This window comes from Idiotropiscis lumnitzeri, chromosome 13 (assembly GCF_059441095.1).
Source record: "Idiotropiscis lumnitzeri isolate Australia: NSW breed Sydney's pygmy pipehorse chromosome 13, RoL_Ilum_1.0, whole genome shotgun sequence".
NCBI classification, from domain to species: Eukaryota; Metazoa; Chordata; class Actinopteri; order Syngnathiformes; family Syngnathidae; genus Idiotropiscis; species Idiotropiscis lumnitzeri.
Genome location: NC_142403.1, coordinates 1,852,101 through 1,875,023, shown reverse-complemented (window position 1 = coordinate 1,875,023; position 22,923 = coordinate 1,852,101). Strand labels below are relative to the sequence as shown.

Sequence of the window (22,923 nt, the reverse complement as noted above, 5' to 3'; positions counted from 1 at the left end):
GCCCAAACGCGGTTCGAGTCAGACTTCTGTTAAAAGTCGAGCATACATCGAAGCAATTCATTTCAGCGATTAGCACGCTAAGCGCCTCCTTGCTCGCCTCCTCGTTTAGAACGCTACTTGTTTAAATAGTCGTTTATTTGCCATCACGTAGCATGTTGCTTCTGCCGTGCGCGGACTTACATATAGTTCCCCCAGGGGGGTGCGCCCCACTATTTGAGAATCACTGGCATAAGGTCATCTACTCTACAATATACAAACTCCAATTCCAAACATAAAAAACGAATTTGGAGATTTGCAAAATCCTTCTCAATTCATATTCAATTGAATAGATTACAAAGACAATGTTTTTAATGTTTAAACTAATGTTTTAAGCAACCGAGGTTTTCCTTACTCTCTCATTTTATATATGGTACCTGTAAAACGTTCCAAATATTCTGTGACTGGGGAAACAAAAGACTGGGAAAGTTGAGGAATGTTTAACAAAAAAAAGTCCTGCTTGGATCATTTCACAAGTGAACAGGTTAATTGTAATTAAAGCGAAGCGGCATAAAAGGAGCATTCCCAAAAGACTTAGTCGTTTACAAGCAAAAATGTGGCACGGTTCACCACTTTGTGAACAACTCAGTGAATAAATGGTCTAACAGTTTAAAAACGAAGCTTTTCAACACACAATTGCAAGGTTTATAGGGATTTCATCATCTATGGTCCTTAATAGCATCAAAAGAATCAGGAAATCTGGAATAATCACTGCACCAAGGTTATTTTAGTAAACAAAAACTAATGAAACAACTAAAACTAACATTGAAAAAACATTTTTGATAACATAATGAAATTGAAAAAAATTGAAAAATGAAAACTAACTGAAAATTTCATGTTTACAATATTAACTGAAAGTAACTAGAATTGTAGATAAAATGTGCTTTGTTTTCGTCTTCGGCAATTAATTTAATATGCAAGCTTTTGGGGTTGATTTGAAAAAATATATATAGATATATACGTTCCGTTTCCCAGAAGAATAGAACGTTGAAAAGTAATTCCTTAATGTTTATCGCACTGAAGCGACATGATCAAGAGACAATTTTATGTGTGGCATTGCCTTGTATGGCTCACCTGCTCGACTTTGAACTCAGACCGAGACGCAACGCTAGGTATAAAGTGCTTTTGTTTTTTTGCTTCATACATGAAATAAAATATACATTCTATAATAAAAATGGTACACTGTACACCCAGGTTTAATACTTCTCAACAGTAATTCAACCCACAAATCAACTTGGGAAGTTGGCAATTTGGCAAACAAGGCGTCCTAGCTTTAATATAATTAGGGCGCATGCATGCTCTCCTGCATCTAACTTTACAGCACTTATTGTGATTCAAAGTTTGTGGACTGTTAAAACCGGAAACTCTACCCTGTATTATCATAATGTTTTGAAATAATATTTTTGTTGAGACACAGCGAAGTTGTGGGCTACGGCCTTCCTGTGTGGAGTTTGCATGTTTTCCCCGTGCCTGTGTGGGTTTCCTCCGGGTACGCCGGTTTCCTCCCACATTCCAAAAACATGCATGGCAGGTTGTTTGGACACTCTAAATTGCCCCTAGGCATGAGTGTGAGCGTGGATGGTTGTTCGTCTATGTGTGCCCTGCGATTGGTGACAACCAGTTCAGGGTGTACCCCGCCTACTGCCTGAAGATAGCTGGGATAGGCTCCAGCACCCCCGCGAACCTTGGGAGGAGAAGCGGTACAGATAATGGATGGATGGATTTTTGTTTAATTTTCACTGCACAACACTTACCATAGTTTTTGTAAAACACATTTAAAAAAAACGAACTCTAATACTCAAATTAACTAAAACTAAGTAGTTTTGAAAAAACTAAAACTCATAAAAACTAACTAACCCGCCTTGAAAACTAATTAAAACTAACAAAATAAAAATAAAAACCTCAAAACTAAATAAAAACCATAATTAAAATATCAAAACTATAATAACCCAGCTCTACACATGAGTGACAAGGTCAAAAACCAACATTGCATTCCTGTGACCATTGATCCCGTAGCAACGTGAAGGCTTTATCGACAACAGAAATGCTGTCATCTCTTCTGGCCCCAACAAAGTGATGTGTGGAAAAGCATGCTGTGGTCTTTGGAGTCCACATTTCAAATTGTCTTTGGAAATCAAGAATGTCCTGTGCCAAGGTTTAACTTGGAACTTGATTGAAATTGGGGTTTGGAAAAGGACGTCATCAAACCTGGTGTTTGCAGAAAATATAATAATGAAATGACTCATTTTGTGACAGTATGGTCGCAGTCCAAAGGTTTATTATTGCTTAAATTATTACACAAAATGGATCAAATTGATTGACTCAGAAAGGAAGAAACAGCAAAATATAACAAAAATGACTCATTATGATTAGCACTGGAGCTTTAAACAAGTAGGGAAAAAGAACAGAACAGCATAAAATAGAACAATTCTGGAAACATGTGTCGACATTAGTAATGTTTTTATAATGACATATTCAGATACATTTTATTTTATCCAAAAACATGTTTTATTTGTAGAGGGTATTTTTCTCAAATGCTGTTATGGAGCCAGAACACTGAAATTATGTCTTTGTCTTAAGTAGAATATAAAAGCATCGGAGGAATGCACGTGAAGGGGCACAAGCATTAAATTGCTAAGTTATATTGACAATTGGTACAAATTTAAAAAGTGCGGAAAAACACTCAGAAAAAAAAGGAATTCCAGAGTGATCCATTTGTTTTGCTTGGTGTTTATCCTTTTGCCGTCTCAACTTACTATTTTGTCCATGCAACAGTACAAGTACATTGACACCATCAGGGCAGCAATCTGGGGAAATAAGATGATAATAATTGTTTAATCTGCTGTTAATGATCTGATGTATTTTCTGAAAAAGGTCATTTAATGGAAAATGCAAACAGAAATAGGGTGATGAGCAAAATTATTATAGTTAACATGAGTGAGTGGAAATCTAAACACAATAATTAATACAGCGTGTCCCAGAATTACTGTGCTTTCAGCAACTTTTGGCCGTTGTCATCTCTTGAATTTTTATTATTTTATTGCAGTTCCAGTGCAGTGTATACCTGCATGTGCGTGTGTACAGAGTTTCCCTACTTTAATGTTACAATAAAATGTAAATATCAGACAAAGATAACCCAAGTAAATTAATTTCCAAACTGGGGATTTTGTTTTCAGGATTTATTTTTTTTTAGATTTAGGGGGGAAAAAAATTAGAAGATACCTGTCCCTGTGTGAAAATGACTTTCCCCCTTATTAAATCATGAACGGGGAAGAAGTCCTAAACTATGCTCCTGTACAGTGTGGGTTCAGGAATAAAAATAAAAAAAAACTCAACAAACAGCCACATAATTAGAAGACACACAACAACAAATCCTTGCACATGTGTAAGGGGGTAAAGGGGGGTATGTGGCGGGCGCAGAAGTTACAGGGGCGATCACAGCCTTGAATAGGCCCACCACATTCTCCACATCACACCTACACTGCAACGGAGGGAGGGATAGGGTAGTGGTAGGCGACAGAAGTGATTGATGATAAGTGTGTGTCTGTGTGTGTGTGTGCTCCGTGTCCCCACAGTTCCTGCAACGAGACATACTTGGAGAGTCAAAGTCCAGTAGTAAGAATCACAGGAGAAGTAAGGGTCTGCATAAATAACCAGAAGATAAAGGCCAAATCCCAATAGAGATATGATTTAAAGGAACAGACCATTAAAAATTTATTTTCCAGCATTCGATGAGTCAGTGTGTGTATAAGGAATAAAAGTGCCAAACTCAATGGCATCTCATTTCTTGAAAATAGTTCAAGCCGATTAAGTATCAAAACAATGACATACCCTGTTGTCGCAGCCATATTATACATTTTGGATCGCTTCACGTAAATCCTGTGACGTCACGCGTGCTGTACATTGCACTGTTCACTGGTCTATTTTGCTAGAAAAATGCCAATGGCTTTGCCAATTATTCCCATAATTTAGATATGACTCCTCCTGTCAGCTTTCATGTCCAAGCAGGCGGGGAGACATTAACAGCGCAAGGGCTGACAATGCAGTCAGCCTGCGAGCCTCCAATGTGACTTCTATCACAAATCTACGTTCATAAAACATAACCGATTATCATCCAAATTTATTGCGCAACTGTAGGCATGTGATAAGCATTCTCTGAAAATATTTGAACGAAACTCGCGATATTTTGGATGACAGTCATGTCGTCAGGTTGCTTGTCCTTGTTTATCCATATGGTAGAGTGGCAAAAGACCGATTTTCACCAAAATGTATGAGGACGTGTATGAAAAAATGATACCCGTAGTCTGAAAATCTTAGAACAAAACTCGCAATATTTATGAAGATAGTTGGAAACATTTCCTCATTAACATACATGTGCATATTAATGCTTTCCTGACTTTCTTATCAAAGAAATTGAGTCGATTGCATTGAGAAACCGACTGATCAATTCCTTGATTTTTGATTTTCTGAGGAAATTGCAGTGTGAGGCTCAGGTGGTAGTTTAGACAAAAAGACTACACAATATAAAGCCAGCAAGCAGGGGAGTTAAGCGTACAGGGGATTAGAGACATTTGCCTCCGTTGAGTGCCAAGAAGAAAGATAATGTTGAGAGCCATCATCCACAAATGGAGAAAACATTTCCATGTTTTGTAGTAGTGAACCTTCTGAGGAGTGGCGGGCCAACAGAAATGACCACAGCACAGAGACAACTCTAATAGAAGCTCACAAAAAAAAAAAAAAATTGATATTATCTAAAGAAGGAATGATGCGTGTGTTTGTGTTTGGTTTTGCTTCATGTTATGTTATGTCTTGTCCTGTTCATTGGTTCTATTCTTTACACCTGTGCTCATCAACCTGGTTGATGGAGATGCTCTGCAGGACCTGACTTCCGTCATTAACAGCCTCTCTGCACAGGTGGCAAAGTTCTGTGCCAATCCCTCATGTCACCAGCACCTGCCTGTCTTCATCTGCTTCCCTGCATTTGGGTCCATAACTGTGTGGTAACCATAAGAGGCCACCAACCTTATTGAAGCTGAGAGATACATTTTGGGTACTGATTCATGCAAAGAGCTTCTAGTATGATACACACTTCTGAAATCCATCCATTAGCTGTACCACTTCTCCTCATAAGGGTCGCGGGGGGTGCTGGAGCCTATTCCAGCAATCTTCGGGCAGTAGGCAGGGTACACGCTGAACCGGTTGCCAGCCAATCGCAGGACACACATAGACGAACAACCATCCGCACTCACACTCACACCAAGGGGCAATTTAAAGTGTCCAGTCAACCTGCCATACATGTTTTTGGAATGTGTGAGGAAACCGGAGTACCTGGAGGAACCCCACGCTGGCACACAGAGAACTCCACACTGGAAGGCCAATCAAACCCATGACCTCTGCACCGTGAGGCCATCGTGCTAACCAGTTGACCACCGTGCCGCCCCCACTTCTGAAATAACTTAATCAAATTAATTTTAATATTGTGTTATTTTTAATGACTACGGTAATATTTGTTTTACTGAAGACAAAAATCATAATAGTAGGAATTAGCAAGTTAACAATTCAGAAACGACTGTTTATGCAACACTGTTTTTATATAAATCCCTCACAGTTCCTCCTTATCCTCAGACTGAAAAAAATAAATTGAAATATTGCTTGTCAATTTGGTGACCACTCCTCCATGAGCTGTCACCTTATCGTGGTGGAGGGGTTTCCGTGTCCCAATGATCCTAGGTGCTAAGTTGTCGGGGGCTACTTGCCCCTGGTAGGGTCACCCATGGCGAACAGGTCCTAGGTGAGGGTCCAGACAAAGCATGGCTCCCCAGAACCCCTTATGATGATGGAGATAATTGGACCACAATTTCCCTTGCCCGGACGTGGGTCACTGGGGCCCCCCTCTGGAGCCAGGCCTGGAGGTGGGGGCTCGTCGGCGAGCGCCTGGTGGTCGGGCCTGCACCCATGGGGCTCGGCCGGGCTCAGCCTGAAAAGGCAACGTGGGTCCCCCTTCCCATGGCCTCACCACCTGTGGGAGGGTCAAAGGGGTTTGATGCATTGCGAGCCGGGCAACGGCAGGAGGCAGAGACCTTTGCGCTCCGATCCCCAGCAACAGAAACTAGCTCTTGGGACATGGAATGTCACCTCTCTGGCAGGGAAGGAGCCCGAGCTAATGTGTGAGGCAGAGAAGTTCCGACTTGACATAGTCGGACTCACCTCCACATACTACATAGCTTGAGCTCTGGTACCAGCCCTCTTGGGAGGGGTTGGACACTCTTCCACTCTGGAGTTGCCCAAGGTGAGAGGCGCAGAATAGAAGTGGGTATACTCATTGCCCCCCGGCTTGGCGCCTCCCTCCGCCTTAGGGTGGTGGGACGGGTACTGACTCTTGTTGTGCCTATGCACCAAACAGCAATTCAGAGTACCCACCCTTTTTGGAGTCTCTGGAGGGTGTGCCGGAGATCCTTCCCCCTGGAGACTCCCTCGTTCTGCGTTCTCGGGCCTTTCTGGCGTGTGGGACTCCGGAGGTAGCTGACAGGTAACGCCTGGGCAAGTAGAATACGGCTTCAGTGGTTGTTGAAGCAAAAACTCGGGGTGTGGGAGGAGTTCGATGAGGCGCTGCAAAACAACTTCCAGACGGCTTTGAGGAAATTCTGGTCCACCATGCGGCATCTCAGGAGAGAGAAGCAGTACACCTTTAACACGGTTTATAGAGGAGATGGGGTGCTGCTGACCTTGACTCGAGACATTATGAATCGGTGGGGAGAATACTTCGAAGACCTCCTCAATTCAACTGACACGCCTTCCGTTGAGGAAGCAGAGGCTGCAGACTCTGTGGTGGACTCACCTATCTCTGGGGCTGAAGTAACCGAGGTGGTTAACAAGCTCTTCTGTGGCAAGGCCCCAGGGGTGGATAAGATCCGCCCGGAGTTCCTAAAGGCTCTGGATGTTGTGGAGCTGTCATGGTTGACACAGCTCTACAACATTGCGTGGACATCGGGGATAGTGCCTCTGGATTGGCAGACCGGGGTGGTCATTCCCCTCTTTAAGAAGGAGGACCGGAGGGTGTGTTCCAATTACAGAGGAATTACACTCCTCTGCCTCCCTGGTAAGGTTTATTCAGGAGAGAAGGGTCCATCTGGAGGTCGAATCTCAGATCCAGGTGGAACAGTGTGGTTGTCGTCCTGGCCGTGGAACAGTGGACCAGCTCTACACTGTCTACAGGGTACTTGAGGGTGCATTGGAGTTTGCCCAACCAGTCTTGTTTTGTGGACTTGGAGAAGGCGTTTGAACGTGTCCCTCGGGGAGTTCTGTGGAGAGCGCTTCGGGAGTACGGGGTACCAAGCCCACTTATACGGGCTGTCAGAGTTTGTTCCGCATTGCCAGCAGTAAGTCGAATTTGTTTCCAGTAAGGATTGGACTCCGCCAAGGCTGCCCTTTGTCACAGATTTTGTTCATAACTTTTATGGACAGAATTTCTAGGCGCAGTCAAGGCAATGAGGGGCCCCTGTTTGGTGGCCTCAGCTTTGCCTCTCTGCTTTTTGCAGATGATGTGGTACTGTTGGCTTCTTCAAGCCATGATCTCCAACTCTCACTGGAGCGGGTCGCAGCCGAGTGTGAAGCGGTTGGGATGAAGATCAGCACCTCCAAATCTGAGACCATGGTCCTCTGTTGGAAAAGTATGGAGTGCCCTCTCCAGGTCGGAGACGAGATCCTTCCCCAAGTGGAGGACTTCAAGTATCTTGGAATCTTGTTCACGAGTGAGGGGAGGATGGAGTGTAGTGTATTTTTATATCCACTATTATCAACATTTTAGTAATTCTCTTTAAATAACTATGAGGGAATTGGAGATTAAAGAAGTGACCAGCCTTTGTGTTGAAATTCGAATCTAACGAGGTACTGACTTGGGGGACAAAAGGCTTGACCAGTATTTATGGCAGGCCTTCCAGGATGTGAAGAGTACTCGAGGTGATAGTCGCAGACTGGATGGCATCAGAAGGCCACTTCAAAGAGCAACCATGTCTGCTGTCACCAAAGGGGGCTTCTGGGGCAAAGTTGATGACTAGTAGAATGAGAATGCAAGTGTAACAAGGTAAAATTAGATATTCATGTCCTGTGTGTCCATTCCCTATAAGAAGGGAAGGCCGGAGAGAGGGGACATCTTTCCTTTTTCTTTTTGGGAGACTTATTTGGACATCAGCATGTGACGAGAATAAAATCTCTTTCTAACCAAAATGGTTGTGTCAGAGAAGTTTTTTTCTTTCACGAATTCTGCTGAGCCAGACCCACGCATCAACAACAAAATATGTCACAGGAGCAAGAGATCGACAGGCGGATCGGTTTCAGCGTCTGCTGTGATGCGGACACTGTATCGGTCTGTCGTGGTGAAGAGGGAGCTGAGCCAAAAGACAAAGCTCTCGATTTACTGGTCGAGCTACGTTCTTATGGGTTGTGACCGAAATAACAAGATCTCGGATACAAGCGGCCGAAATGAGTTTCCTCCGCAGGGTGTCCGGGCTTTCCCTTCAAAATAGGGCGCGAAACTCAGCCATCCGGGAGGGACTCAGAGTCGAGCTGCTGCTGCTCCTCCACGTTGAGAGGAGCCAGATGAGGTAGCTCGGGCATCTGATTAGGATGCCTCCTGGACGCCTCCCTGGTGAGGTGTTCCGGGCATGTTCCACAGGCAGAAGGTCCAGAGGACGACCCAGGACATGCTGGAGAGACCATGTCTGCCGGCTTGCCTGGGAACGCCTGGGGATCCCTCCGGAAGAGCTGGAAGACGTGATTGGGGAGAGCGAAGTCTGGGTTTCCTTGCTGAAGCTGCTGCCTCCACGACCCGACCCCAGATAAGCGGCAGAATATGGATGTAAGGATGGAATTTGGTGACCAGAGGTTGTATTGGATGCTAAATCCTATCTTGGTTGACAATTCAACAGCTGTTAACAAGTCAATCCACTCCCTGTTTCGGACATCCTCTTCTAGAAAGACTGACCTGCTAGTCAGACTGTCCGATAGCCAGCCCCTCCCCACCCCCCAGCTTCCCAGCTTCCCACATTTTCAAGCCTTTAAGATTCCCTTTTATTAGTCCCACAATGGGGAAATTCGAGATTCGAACCCAGGCCTCCTGGAGAGACTGGGACCGAAACGCGGCGCCTTAGACCACTCGGCCATCCTTATATCTGTTAAATGTCTTTTTAATGTGGCTGTTTTTGCTGCCTTTTTTCCCAGGTTCATACATCATCATGCATGGCTCAAACCTCGTATATTTTTTTCCCAACTTCCCCTTCCAAGTATCTTCCTTTTCACATAGAAGATTTTGGGGGAGCTGAAAAGCAAGTCCTGACAGGCTTTTCCGTCCTTTCCAACACTGTTGGTCATTGTTTTTCATGTTTCTTGGATGGGTTGTGCCTGTTTGTCATTTTCATTGATTGGTACTTTCTGCACATGCAATGACAATAAACATCCATTCAATCATTCAAATACTTTTTCATGGCATTGTGTAAATACATGAATATTGCATCCAATCCATAATCATTTAACAGGGTATAGAAAATATGACGATAACATTTGAAAGAGCAGATTGGCTTTCTAAAACAGGGTTACTGTGTTTTGTGCCTATTTACCTCTAAAATACCAATCCCAGCTGCAATTCCTCCCACAATGTTTGCATGCTCTTTCAGGGACTCCAGGATTTGTGCAAAACAACCCTATGAAAGAGAGTTGACATGTCAATGAACATGTATATTATTTATTGAAATTAAACTGGATTGATACATGAATGCCTGAAATGCATGTAACGATGGAGTCTCTCCTTCACCCTGAAGCCTTCTGCCACTTCAGCAGCATACCTGAACACTGACTTACTATTATTCTACTAATCATTTGCTGAATTGGTGCAAATTACAATGTAGTTCTCTGTTCCTTGTGATGTCTTCATCCAGTACAATACAGCAACTTTTTCCCGGGCACCTGGTCTTATCACTGGCATTGGGCAGAATCCATTTTCATTGAGCCATTATATATATATATATATATATATATATATATATATACACAGCACATTGGTTTATAACTAGTATAAACAGAATTACTTGTACTAAGTGTTTTTTACATACAGTAGAAGACAGAAACTTTACCTCTGTCATGGTGGTGTTCCGAAGCTTAGTGACCAAAACCTGACCACTATACTGCTTCTTTAAACCTGAGGTAGCCCACGCTCTGAGGATCTCCTTGGCCTGGAGATAGGGGAGACAGGTAAACAGGAGCAAATTAGCCATTGTCTCGTGCAGTAGGGGAGTCAAAGCTTATTTTGATTTAGCGCATGGTCCCTTTGCGTTTATTTTCAGAATGTTTGTCTGTGCTTGCTTTTATAGTAAGCCCATGCATATTATGTAAACCCCTTTGACATGAATATGACTTAATATTCATTTGAAAATCTTTCTCTTGTCATTGTGCTTGTGACATACATAGCACAAAAACGAAAAAGTGGTTCCCGGTTTTTGGTGTTTACTGTACAGGTGTGCCTTAGTCTTGCCACATAAAAGATGTGCAGTTTTATCATCACACAGCACATTGCCACAGACGTTTTGAGGGAGCATGCAATTAGCATGCTGATATCAGGAATGTCCATCAAAGCTTACCAACGAATTGAATGTTCAATTCTCTACCCAAAGCTGTCTCCAAAGTTGTATCAGACAATTTGGCAGTCCAACCGCCTCACAACCACTGACCACATGTAACCCATCCAGCATGTTCACCTCCAAGGTCATCTGAGACCACCCAGCTGGACCGCTACTGCAACAATTGATTTGCATCACCAAAGACTTTCCTGCACAAACTGCCAGAAACTGTCTCAGTGAAGTACATCTGCATGCTCATCGGATTCATCGCGGTCTCTCAACCTGATCCCAGTCGGTCATGGTAACCGACTTGCTCACATTTGATGGAGTCTTGCACATTGGAGAGGTGTTGGCTTCACTGATAAATCTCGGTTTTCTCGGTTTAGGACTGACAGCATACAGCTTGTGTGCCGTCACATTGGTTTGCCTATGTCAACACTGCGGATCAACTGGCTTGTGGTGGCACTGGTTGTTATGGTATGATCAGTCGAATGTTATGACAAGAGCATTTTATTGATGGCATTGCATGCACAGAGATACCACAACGATTTCCTGAGGCCCATTGTTGTGTCATTCATCCACGACCATCACCTCTTGCAAGGATCTGTACACAATTCTTGCAAGCTGAAACCGCACAGTTCTTGCATGGCCAGCACATGAGAATATTTGGAATGCTCTGGATTGGCTATACAACAGCGTGTTCCAGTTCCTGAAAATACTCATGTCATACATGATGGAGTTAAAACCTGCTTTCCCCAGGATCTGTTGGCAGAGACTGTCTGTATTCGACGGCTGAACAGCAATTTGTGGAAGTAGTACAGTTTCAAGAATTTCATCACAATCCCAAATTGAGTGGGGAAAAAAATGTATCATCTATTTTCAACACCACAGGAGGCCAACACGTTTTATCAGAGCAACAAGCCCACTTAAACTGGATAGTAATGGGTGATTTTGAGGTAATGCAAACTTCTTGGAGAGTAATGCTAATTTATTTATTTATTTTTACCTTGTTCTTACTTCGAGTGCAACAGTTTATGCCAACAGTTGGTTTTTGGAAATTTAATTAATCATTCTTCAGACTGATGTTGGCTACATTAAAAAAAAAAAAAGAAATTGAGATCAATGACACCGAATAGTTGTTGTACATTATGGCTGTTTTGCCCAGAGTCAAATAAATGCAGACCAGCTGGTCCTCAATTGTTCTAGATCAGCATCCCTAAGATAATTTGCTTCTGACAAGGTAGACGTCAAGAGGCATTTTTGAAATGCTAAGAGGAGAAATAAGTAGGAATGTGAAGATTCATCGAAAAGCTATATAATATCGATTGCTTAAAATATGCAGCTAAAAAAAACAATGTTCTTCGGCTATGCCATAATATTATTGAGGACAATTTAGAACCCTGTTACAGACTATAGTATGCAAATTCTAATTACACATTTTATGAGTCAAATTTTAATCTATAACTATTCATTTGGGGTCATTATAATAATTTGATCTGTCCAACAATATAGCAATTTTTCTCACTGTAAAAATAACATCTATTGGTGTTTTAACTGCACATACAATTAATAATTAATTTCAAATGCATATCATTAACACAGAGGGGGGGAAACCGAGATAAAGAAGTCCACTAGCTCAACGTGTATCCATTCTGCGCTAAGAAAGATTACCCCCCTTGCAACCGTGTACTCAGATTTAGCACCCTTAATTGAAAAAAAAATTTATTCTATTCGGGCAGCACGGTGGCCGGACTGGTTAGCACGATGGCCTCACAGTGAGAGACCGCATCGGGCGTGGGTTCAATCCCGGTTCCGGCCATCCTGTGTGGAGTTTGCATGTTCTCCCTGTGCCTGCGTGGGTTTCCTCCGGGTACTATTTTCCTCCCACATTCCAAAAAAACATGCACGGCAGGCCGATTGAACACTCGAAATTGCCCCTAGGTATGAGTGTGAGCGCTGATGGTCGTGCGTCTCTGTGTGCCCTGTGAGTGGCTGACAACCAGTTCAGGGTGTCCCCCGCCTACTGCCCAAAGATAGCTGGGATAGGCTCCAGCACCCCCTGCGACCCTAATGAGAAGAAGCGGAGAGGAACAGAAATGCATGGTGGAAAAACCGAAGGAGCCAAGTGAGGAAGGGGGAAGGAAAGAAAATGGTAAAGTGTAAAACTTACAAATGAAGAATAAGCCAGAGCTACAACTGCAGCTGCCACTTGAGCAATGAAAATGATGAGAACGATGGAGAAGAACTGCAAAAGAAGAGAAAACAATGGTTATAGTCTTGTTAAAGTTAGGCTTGATTGACATAGGTGAAACACCTATGTGCTCCAAAAGTTGTTCCTTGCCATTTGGTATTCTGCTGCAATGACATGTCTGTGTTTTCGTGTGTTTGCAAATCTGCAAGTGTTAATGCAACACCATTAAGTGTTAATTTCAACACCAGAAAATTGTCTATATGCATCCACACTACCCACCGTTAAAATACATTTACTGAATTGGCAAAAATAGCAAGAAAATATAGTTTGGACAGTACAGCAAGAATGACACTATTGAGTGTTCATGCCCTAACTATACAGTGTGGGGAAAATACCCCATGCCCAAATACCTTAAATAAAGCATATTACAAAATTTAAATTCAAAACACTTATTTTATCAAATCCATTTAAGATATCTCATATAAAACAACAGCAGGGTACAATGTTCTTTGAAGAGTCAACAACTCATTATCCGTACCGCTTCTCCTCACAAGGGTCGCGGGGGTGCTGGAGCCTATCCCAGCTATTTTCAGGCAGGAGGCGGGGGACAGCCTGAACTGGTTGCCAGCCAATCGAAGGGCACACTAAGACAAACAAAAATCTGCGCTCACACTTAAAGACAACTGGGAGTGTTAAATCAACCTTCCAGGCATTTTTGGAATGTGGGAAGAAACCGGAGTCCACGGAGGAAACCCACGCAGGAATGAGGAGAACATGCAAACCTCACACAAGAAGGGCGGAGCCGGAATCAAACCCACAACCTCTGCGCTGTGAGGCCATCGTGCTAACCAGTCGACCACCGTGCCGCCAAGAGTGAACAAATCCTTCTCAATTCTAAATCCATTCAGGTAATCATCAAAGTCCATAGTAACATTTGTCCTCAAAAGAAATGTCTTATTGTCATGCAGATGTTAACAATTGTTATATTATACAATACAATATATTGTTAAGTCATTGGTCCTGAAGAACATAGAGAAAAACGTAATTTAAAACTTAAATCCTTTGCCACCAACACATGAGCAGGTTAAAAAACCTCAGGGTTATTTTTTATTCAAAACTAAATTTTTAAATTTATGTAATGTGTGCTCTCTTTCTGGTCCTCGTCAGAACTCACACAGCTTTGTTTTGAAGAAGCTGCAGTGGAGCAGAAAGAAGAGTCTTACAATACTCAGTTATACAGGTGATAAAAGCAGTGTTTGCTTAAGATAAAAAATCTTTTTGTGTGTCTTGATAAAAAAATGAAAAAAAAAACACTCTTTGTTATACTCTTGACATTAAAGTCTACATTGGTAACCTGTACACTGCAGGATCCATTTCAAGTTCCTCTAAATTGTTTTTAAAGCCAGTAATGGTCTAGGTCCTAATTATTTATCTGATTTGCTTTGAACATATGAAGAAGAATTCTCAGGTCTGGTCTGGTAAGGCCCCCTGAACAGTCTGCCTGAGGAAAATAAAGAATGAAGGCCCTTTAAAAAGCAGTGTTGTTTTTGGCAGGCATTTTAGATTTTAGTCTTAGTCTTAATCTTTTGGACCCAAAAACTTTTTTTTTTAGTCATTCCATTAGTGATGGTTTTAGTCGAGTTCTACTCGATGAAAACTCAAAAAGGTTTGAGTCTAGTTTGAGTCGTCAAAAACTCAAAAAGGTTTTAGTCTAATTTTATTTGACGGAAACTAGCCCCAAAATTTAGTCCAGTTTGCGTAAATTTAGTCGGCGAAAACTCAAAAACATTTTAGTCCGTTTTAGTTAAAAATAGGCATACAAGGTTTCAACCCCATACCAATGACTTTCTAGTCGACTACTCAGGATTATGCATTTCAAACAGATAAACTGGTAGCAGTGGAATCAATGCTCATTGCTCCAAAATAAGCAAATGAGCTTTGAAACGTTATAAATCACTATTCCAACTCTAACTTGCTACGGAGGTGTATACGGGATGGATACACTTGAATACCACGGCGGAGGCAGAGCGACTACATCAACTTCTCTGCTGGTCCAATCAAAGAAAAAAAAGCCATATTGATATGCAGTCCACATTTTAACCTGAAGATGGCTCCACACAGTTTTTGCCCCAAATTCAAGACTTCAATAAACATACACTAAAATGCCAAATTAATGGCCAGTACATGAAGACACTGTTTGAAAAACATTTGCGACCATGAAGGAATCCAGAAAAATGCTGGCTTGAATGCCCATTTATCTACCTTGCCAACAGTCGTAAATGTTCATGTTCACCCCCTCGGTGGGATAGAGACTTTAGTGTTTAATATGTTGCAACAGGTACACGTTTTTATAAAATATAAATACTCTTTGTTTTTGGTAATTATATTCTGTCTGAAAATACCTTGTGTTCCCATAATTTATCATCTTGTTAATACTGCTGTATGTAGATGAAGAAGGAGGTGTAAATGTTAATTATAATGTAGCTGCTGATGAGACAGACGATATATAAATCGATGCAATTAGGGGATTTATGAATTTTACTTCAGTGAGATTCACTCAACTGCAGTCAAGTCACACTTCAATGTAATTTTAGAATCATGGTTTATCAGTTATTTTTGCAAAACACACAAACAAACAAACAAAACAGAACAACCCACATCCAAACAAATGTGCATGTCTACAAGTAAATTAAGTGAGATACATTTTTGAGAGATATTGGCAATAAGGTGTTGATTCACTTACTGTGAGCAGAAGACATTTGCTCTCCTTATGAGCTCCACAGCAGCCTAAGAGTCCGAGCAGCACCAGTAAGGCCCCAATAGCAATGCAGAAATAGCCCACATTGACATGATTCATGTCCTGGCTGGAGAAAGGTCCCAGGATCTGAAGATAGGAGGCCCAATCGACACTTGTCCAGATTCCCATCGCCAGAAGGGATAGGGCACTCACCTGCAAGAAAATAAGTTGAATATGAGGGCAAATCACTGCATTTGGGTGGAGTTATCTTATTGCCCAAACCTTCCCTTTATAGAAAACTAAAAAAGTGCCGGGTTTGTTGAGCAATAAACATTGCATCATCAAAAAGAGCAAGGCTTTTTCAAGCCAGGATTTGTGAAACAATATCAAATTGCTGCATTTTGATATGGAACATTGTTTTGTCTGGTTGTTCCTTGACATATCTGATTAAATATTATTAAATTGTGTATTATCTATATTGTAAAAACTGGGAGATGCATTTTTTCCCCACCAAATGATGCTGAATGCGCGGCACGGTGGACGACTGGTTAGCACAATGGCCTCACAGTGAGAGACAGCATCGGGCGTGGGTTCGATCCCGGCTCCGGCCTTCCTGTGTGGAGTTCGCATGTTCTCCCCGTGCTTGTGTGGGTTTCCTCCGGGTACTCCAGTTTCCTCCCACATTCCAAAAACATGCATGGCAGGCCGATTGAACACTCGAAATTGCCCCTAGGTATGAGTGTGAGTGCGGATGGTTGTTCGTCTCTGTGTGCCCTGCAATTGGCTGGCAACCAGTTCAGGGTGTCCCCCGCCTACTGCCCGAAGATAGCTGGGATAGGCTCCAGCACCCCCCGCGACCCTAGTGAGGAGAAGCGGTACATATGATGGATGGATGATGCTGAATGCAGCTATCAGAAAGGGTTTCCGAACATTCGTCAGACTCCTGCAATTAAATGCACACTTTTCCCTTTTTTGGCCATTTTGTTTTTGTAGTGTATTTTTATATCCACTATTATGAACATTTTAGTAATTCTCTTTAAATAACTAAGAGGGAATTGGAGACTAAAGAAGTGACCAGCCTTTGTATTGAAATTCCAATGTAAACGAGATACTGCCCAGGAGGACAAAAGGCTTGACCTGTATTTAGGTGTGGAGCAATCGAGGTGATAGTTGAAGTCAGGATGGCACCAGAAGGCCACTTCAAAGAGCAACTACGTCTGCTCTCAACGTAGGGGGTTTTGGGGGCAAAATGAAAGACTAGTACAATGAGAATGCATATGCAACAAGGTAAAATTAGATATTGATGTCCGGTGTGGCCATTCCCTATAAGAAGGGAAGGCTGGAGAGAGGGGAAACCCTTTCTCTTTTTCTTTTTGGGGAGACTTCCTTTGACATCAGCATGTGACGAGAATAAAGTCTCTTTCAAACCAAAATGGCTGTGTCAGAGAAGTTTTTTCCATCACCAATTCTGCCATGCTCGGCGACCTGTCCGGAGGGAAGCTGAGCCAGACCCATACATCAATAACAAAATATACCACAGTTTTAAAAAAGCAAGAATATATTTTAAATTTTTGAACGGTCGCCAGTTACGACTTTCGCCAGTTAAGACATTCGCCAGTAACAACTTACGGGTGTGTTGGTTCCGCATAGTGCTGCCCCCTCACGAGTGCGTATCCAATCACAAAATGCGTTCATCACCTTCAGCGTAAAGCCAGTGAAAAGGCCTTACTGTCATCAACTCATGATCTGACTGGCTATCGCAACTCTGAAAGCCCATTGACTTTGACAGAACAGACACCCGCACGATTGTATCTGAAGGCCTAGGACAAATAGTGCGTCCTACTGCTATAGTAAAACCTGCCTGGCAACACAAGCTAGCGGAATTTTGTATAAAAACTCTCCCCTAAAAATACATCACTAGGATAAAATATGACATCAATGTGAAGGATATTATAGTTTTTTCCTTGATTATGTTAGGCCAGCAGAGAAAGCCTGAAGGGCTTGACCACCCACTGATGAGCTGTCAGCGTCACGGCAGGGATCTGCGTCAATTTCGTTTTTGTTCAACGAACAGAAACTTCCAACGAGGAGGAAGCTGACTCCACAGCCGAGTGTGGCCACATTGGAACCCTACTTTAAGTGGTGTACGCAGAGCGCGTTCCGAAGAATAAAACAGTGCGTTGTAGTTGCGTCCGCCTACAGTCAAAAAACTGGAGTTAATCCACATCCAAACAAATGTGCATGTCTACTCATTTCCTCTTCAGTTGCTGTAAATATCCCGACTGGTGGTTTTATGCCGTGTGTCCTCACCGTGATCAGCAAAGAAGCAGTGTGCGAGTGCCCTCCCAGTCTCATCTATGTAGCGCATGGAGTCACAGATCAACAGGGACGGACGCGGATGCGCGGAAAAAAAACATCTGGTCTATTTACATACACCTCAACTTAGTCACTTTCTGATTTTCTCCTTGTCCATCCAGCCCTTTTGATTCGCCGTAACGATGACTGCAGCTGGAAATTTTTTTTAGTTAGTGTCATTCTTTTAAAAAGCACCACAGGGGGCAGATTCTGTCCATTACCATGGCAACCAAGTTCAACAGTAAAAGATGACTTCTTGTGCCCTTTTGTGCGTATGTCTAGCGTGCTGGTCTCCTTCTTCTCTACAGTGTGGTTCACCGAGATGTCGAAAGTGAGCGACACTCTGCTGGACTGAAGTATTGTGAGAAAAGGCACAGAGGTACAACTTGTGGGTGCCGAGATCCCGCTGGGACCATATGACTCCCACTCCTGTGTCAGACGCATCCACTTCCCCCACAAATTGGAGGGATGGGTCTGAGTGCTTGAGGATGGGGTCACTCTTGAATAGTGCCATGAGTTTTGCAAAAGCTTTGTCCACCTACAAAGTCCAACAGAAAGGGGAATTTGTGGGGGTAAGTTGAGTTAATGGGACTGCTACCTTTCTGTAGTCACAGATGAAGCGGTGGGAATAGTTAGAAATGCCCAGGAATCATTGGAGCTACTTATGGTTGTTGGGAGATGTTCAACTGCCTCATTCTTAACTGGTTCAGGCTTAAGCTGACCCTTGGCAATGATGAAACCCAAGAAGCTTACAGAGGGGACATAGAACTTGCATTTATCCGGCTTGACGTATCACCTGTTCTCAAGGAGGTTGTGAATAACCAACTTTACATGCTAGCAGTGTTCCTCGTGGGAATGGGAAAAGATGAGAATATCATCAGGATAGAGTTCAGTGTGTCACAAAAAAAAAAAACCTCATTCATAATGTGCTGAAACACTGCAGGGGCGTTAGGGCATGACCATATACTCGAAATGTCCGAGGGAGTGTTGAAAGTGGTCTTCCACTCATCGCATTCACAGATACGAATGAGGTGGAAAGTGTTTTGAGGGTCTAACTTGGTAAAGATCTTGGCATTAACTCATTTACTACCAGCCGAGTAAAAAAAAAAGAAAAATGGATCTTTGACGTGTTTAGCCGTCAATGGTAGTAAATGAGTTAAAGAAAGGCTGAAAGGAGGGATCAATGAGAGGGAAGGGGTACTTGTTCCTGACCGTTATCTTGTTCAGGCCCTGAAACGCTATACGTAGTGTCCTCCTTTTTTACAAAGGAAATTCCTGTTCCTACGTGAGAAGAGGACGGACGAATTAGACCAGAAGCCAGAGAGTCGGTGATGTAATTCTTCATAGCCTCCCTCTTGGGCCGGGAGAGATTATACAATTTGCTGGACGGAAGGGGAGCGTCAAGGCGTAGGTCTTTGGCACAGTCGTAAGGTTGATGTGGAGGCAAGGCATGCGCCAACACTTTATTAAAGGCTGAAGCCAAAATGAGGTACTCTGGGGGCAATTTGGAGAGGTCAGCGGGTTCTGGGTTGGGGTAGATACTATAGCGCCAGTCGAAGTATCACTGTGAGAGCACGAATTATCTGGCAACTGCCTGCTGGTCTTACTGGCTCTTAATCAGTGTAGATTGCAGTTGGCATGCAGGTACGAATGGATGGCCTCCAGAAAGAGCCCCTCCCAGCCTGAACGTTAAAGCAACCCAGGACAAGCAAGGTGGAAAACCGGAACTAGGCCCGCCAAAATAAAACTTGTGTACCAAAACACTACACAGGCAAACATTTTTTGGAAATATCCAATGCTCTCATACCCTGAGCGAGGTAGTGTACTATCATACATTTTTCAGCTGCAGCAAGATCGTTTTTCTCCCTCATATTGCTTGAAACCTGTGGCCTGCTTAATAATGTGGAACATTACTGTGAAGCAGTTTTCCTTTAATCAAGGCTCACCTTCGGGACTATTTATAATCGTGTCTGAGATCAATGTCAATGATCTAGAGAGCCTTGAGACACAGTTCCACCCATGAGTTTAATGGAAAGACAAACCCCCAAAAACTTTTTGAGTCTTAAATCCAATTTGCATAATTATTTGGAAGACAGTGAATTGAGAAATATGCCTCATGTTTCCCATTCTGTGAATAGGCTCGGTAACAGCCTGGCCTTTTTTAAACCTACCCAAATGTAATTTCTGCCATATCAGAGACTGCTAATTCACTTACTCAATTCAAAGAATTGTGGCACGATTGTCACGCCTGCATCGCAAGCGCGAATCAGCGTTTTGTAGAGGAGAGAGAAGGTGTAAGCGTAAAACCAATTTTGTGCATACACCTGGAGGGTCTTTTACACGCGAAACACATTTTTGTCCGCACAAAACATGTTTTCATACGCAGTATTTGAAATTATGCTTACGTAATTGTGGCATAAATCTAATGCCATAAAATAGGTCGATCATATCACCAAGGCCCACTGGGCAACACTGTCGTAATTGGGAACACCTCGTTTTTAACTGGATCCTTCTCATTGGTCGACTAAACGCTGGAAGGAACGCCCAGTGGGCGTTCATGTGTCCTAACAGTAACGACCCGGCTGCAGCTGGACCCTTCTCAGTGCACGGGCACTCGAGTACGCGGGCAGGGAGTGTTTACAATTCAAACATCTGATGATGCTAAAGATGGAGAAGCAAGTGTTCATGGGCACAAAACCGAAAGAGGTAGAGGGAGAAAGATTATGAAGACATAAAAATCAACTTTTCAAAGTGGTTAATAAACAGTAGGTAAGGTGTGACCTTCCCCCAAAAATGTATTTATAGGCTACATGTAAAAAAAAAGAAATCTTTATTATTATTATGATTTTTATCATTTTTTGGGGGGAGCGCTTGTTATGTGTCTGCATACCCCCCAGAAAGTAGGTATGCCGTCATGTTGACAGTGGCATAATGGTGCGTTTGTTCTCTGCTCAGACCCCCCCGCCCCAAATAAATAAATAAATAAATAAATAAGGGCGGCACGGTGGCCCGACTGGTTAGCACTATGGCCTCACAGTGAGAGACAACAGCGGTCGTGGGTTCAATCCCGGATCCGGCCTTTTTTGGTTGGAGTTTGCATGTTCGCCCCGTGCCTGCGTGGGATTCCTCCGGGCACTCCGGTTTCCTCCCACATTCCAAAAACATGCATGGCAGGTCGATTGAACACTCTAAATTGCCCCTAAGTATGAGTGTGAGCGCGGATGGTTTGTTCATCTTTGGGTGCCATGCGATTGGCTGGCAACCAGTTCAGGGTGTCCCCCGCCTACTGCCCGAAGATAGCTGGGATAGGCTCCAGCACCCCGCGCGACCCTAAAGAGGAGAAACGGTACAGATAATGGATGGATGGATGGGTAAATAAATAAAAACAGGGACAATGGATGGGATTATTACTGAAGCCGGATGTATTTGTTTGATAGGTACAGTCCTTCCGTGGAAAACAAAATGCATTAGTTTGTGAATGATGTTTTGTATTTGCACTACACAGTGTGTTTGTAAATTGTTCTGTGTGTGTCATGTTTTGTCTGTTTTTGGCATAATTTTAACTCCATGTTCTATTGCTGGTTTGTGTTCTTAATCGTCTAGTTTATTTGTGATTGTCTGTTTTGCACATTGTTATAGGGTGAAAAATGTGGTAGTTTATCAAAATGAGTATTAAACAGAAGACATGTGTATAGATGTAATGAGCTGAACATTTTCACAGCAGTGACAAATGGGGTAAAGGGAGCATCATTGTATTTTGTCTTCTTTCCAGTTATACATTGTTTGTGCAACACAACTGTATTACAGGACATTGAAGAGGAATAAAAAAAATATTTAATTTTCTTAAGATTTTTCCCCCAATTTCTTCGAACATAAAACTTCATGTAAAAATACAGTTAAAGTGTCCACTATTTGCACAAGTACTGAGCCATGCTGCTGACAGTGAAAAATCCACAAAAAATTGATCTCGCTTAAAAAGCTTTTCCACAAGATGGCCACAAAGTAATATTTTGAATTATTTTTCTTTGACCACGAGCATAAAAAGAGCAAATAGGTGAGTTTTCTTTGCAGAAAATAACAGAAATTGGGTTTTCCCCCAAAATGACCAACTAGGTGAATTTGCGAATGACAAATATACAGGGGAATACTATATTCACAAACACTCGTTTGCCTTAACATTTTGATCATATGCTTCTAATAAAAACAGACATGCTGTACTCACCAAGAGGAGCAAGTTAAAGAAGACCATCATCACTTTGGCAATTGTAAAGCACCCCATCATATCTATTATTTGAAAAAAAATTAAATTACAGCATTAAGTTTGCTGAGATTTTCTAGTAAACAATATACAGGATGGACACACAGGGATGGCGCGGCTTGGTTTGAAGAGTAGGTGAGAGCAGTGAGAGTGTAAAATCACTGAGTACAAACAACAAATGATGTTAACAGTCACAGTACAAACGCATTCGCCGCACACGCCCACACTCAACATAATGCATCAATCACTCCATGGGTATGAACAGTCTTCATAACCAATATTTGCCTGCATCTATTTGTAATTATTCAGAAAAAAGTAATTACTGTAAAATCCCATAGAGAACACAAGACCCCCCCAAAAAAAAAAATTAGAGAACCGGCATTGAAAAGCATTTACACTTGAATGTAGACTGTTATGAATCACTAGTCATTCATATTGTTTACTCTGGTAATGAAGGATACCAGCAAATCTGGAGACCGTAACAAGTACATAGGAAAAAAGAATTAAAGGTGATGTGTTGTATTATACACGGTATTCACAAGATTTGACAGAATAACTTTTCATGGCTGACCAATTGAGGAGAACCCCTGGAAAAGAAAAGGCATGTAAAGGTTTTCTTTATAAAATACAAAGACTTACCTTTAAATGTGTGAGAGGTGTCTTTTCTAGCAAAAAGTAGAATAGGTTCCAAGCAGTTAAAATGGGCATGAAAATAACAAAAATTTATGAAATACAG

At 42.4% G+C, this 22,923-nt stretch overlaps 1 protein-coding gene across 1 annotated transcript; it reads right to left on the bottom strand.

The window, feature by feature from the left end:
- Positions 1–2,499: 2,499 nt before the first annotated feature.
- Positions 2,500–22,211, bottom strand: tspan1 (tetraspanin 1). The gene is made up of 6 exons (XM_088313947.1): positions 22,152–22,211; positions 15,581–15,787; positions 12,817–12,891; positions 10,164–10,262; positions 9,651–9,734; positions 2,500–2,843 (listed from the first exon to the last, which is right to left on the bottom strand). Exons 1-6 carry the CDS (start codon positions 22,209–22,211, stop codon positions 2,784–2,786), a joined length of 585 nt encoding a protein of 194 aa, XP_088170073.1. The 3' UTR covers positions 2,500–2,783.
- Between the last annotated feature and the right edge of the window lie 712 nt (positions 22,212–22,923).

Excerpts from the sequence above, each read along its gene's own strand:
- tspan1 (XM_088313947.1), bottom strand. The coding sequence starts at position 22,211 with ATGATGGGGTGCTTTACAATTGCCAAAGTGATGATGGTCTTCTTTAAC. Across the intron at positions 10,263-12,816 it reads CTCTGGCTTATTCTTCATTT|GCCAAGGAGATCCTCAGAGC; the intron begins GTAAGTTTTACA and ends CCCTATCTCCAG. Across the intron at positions 2,844-9,650 it reads CTGGGATTGGTATTTTAGAG|ATTGCTGCCCTGATGGTGTC; the intron begins GTAAATAGGCAC and ends TTATTTCCCCAG.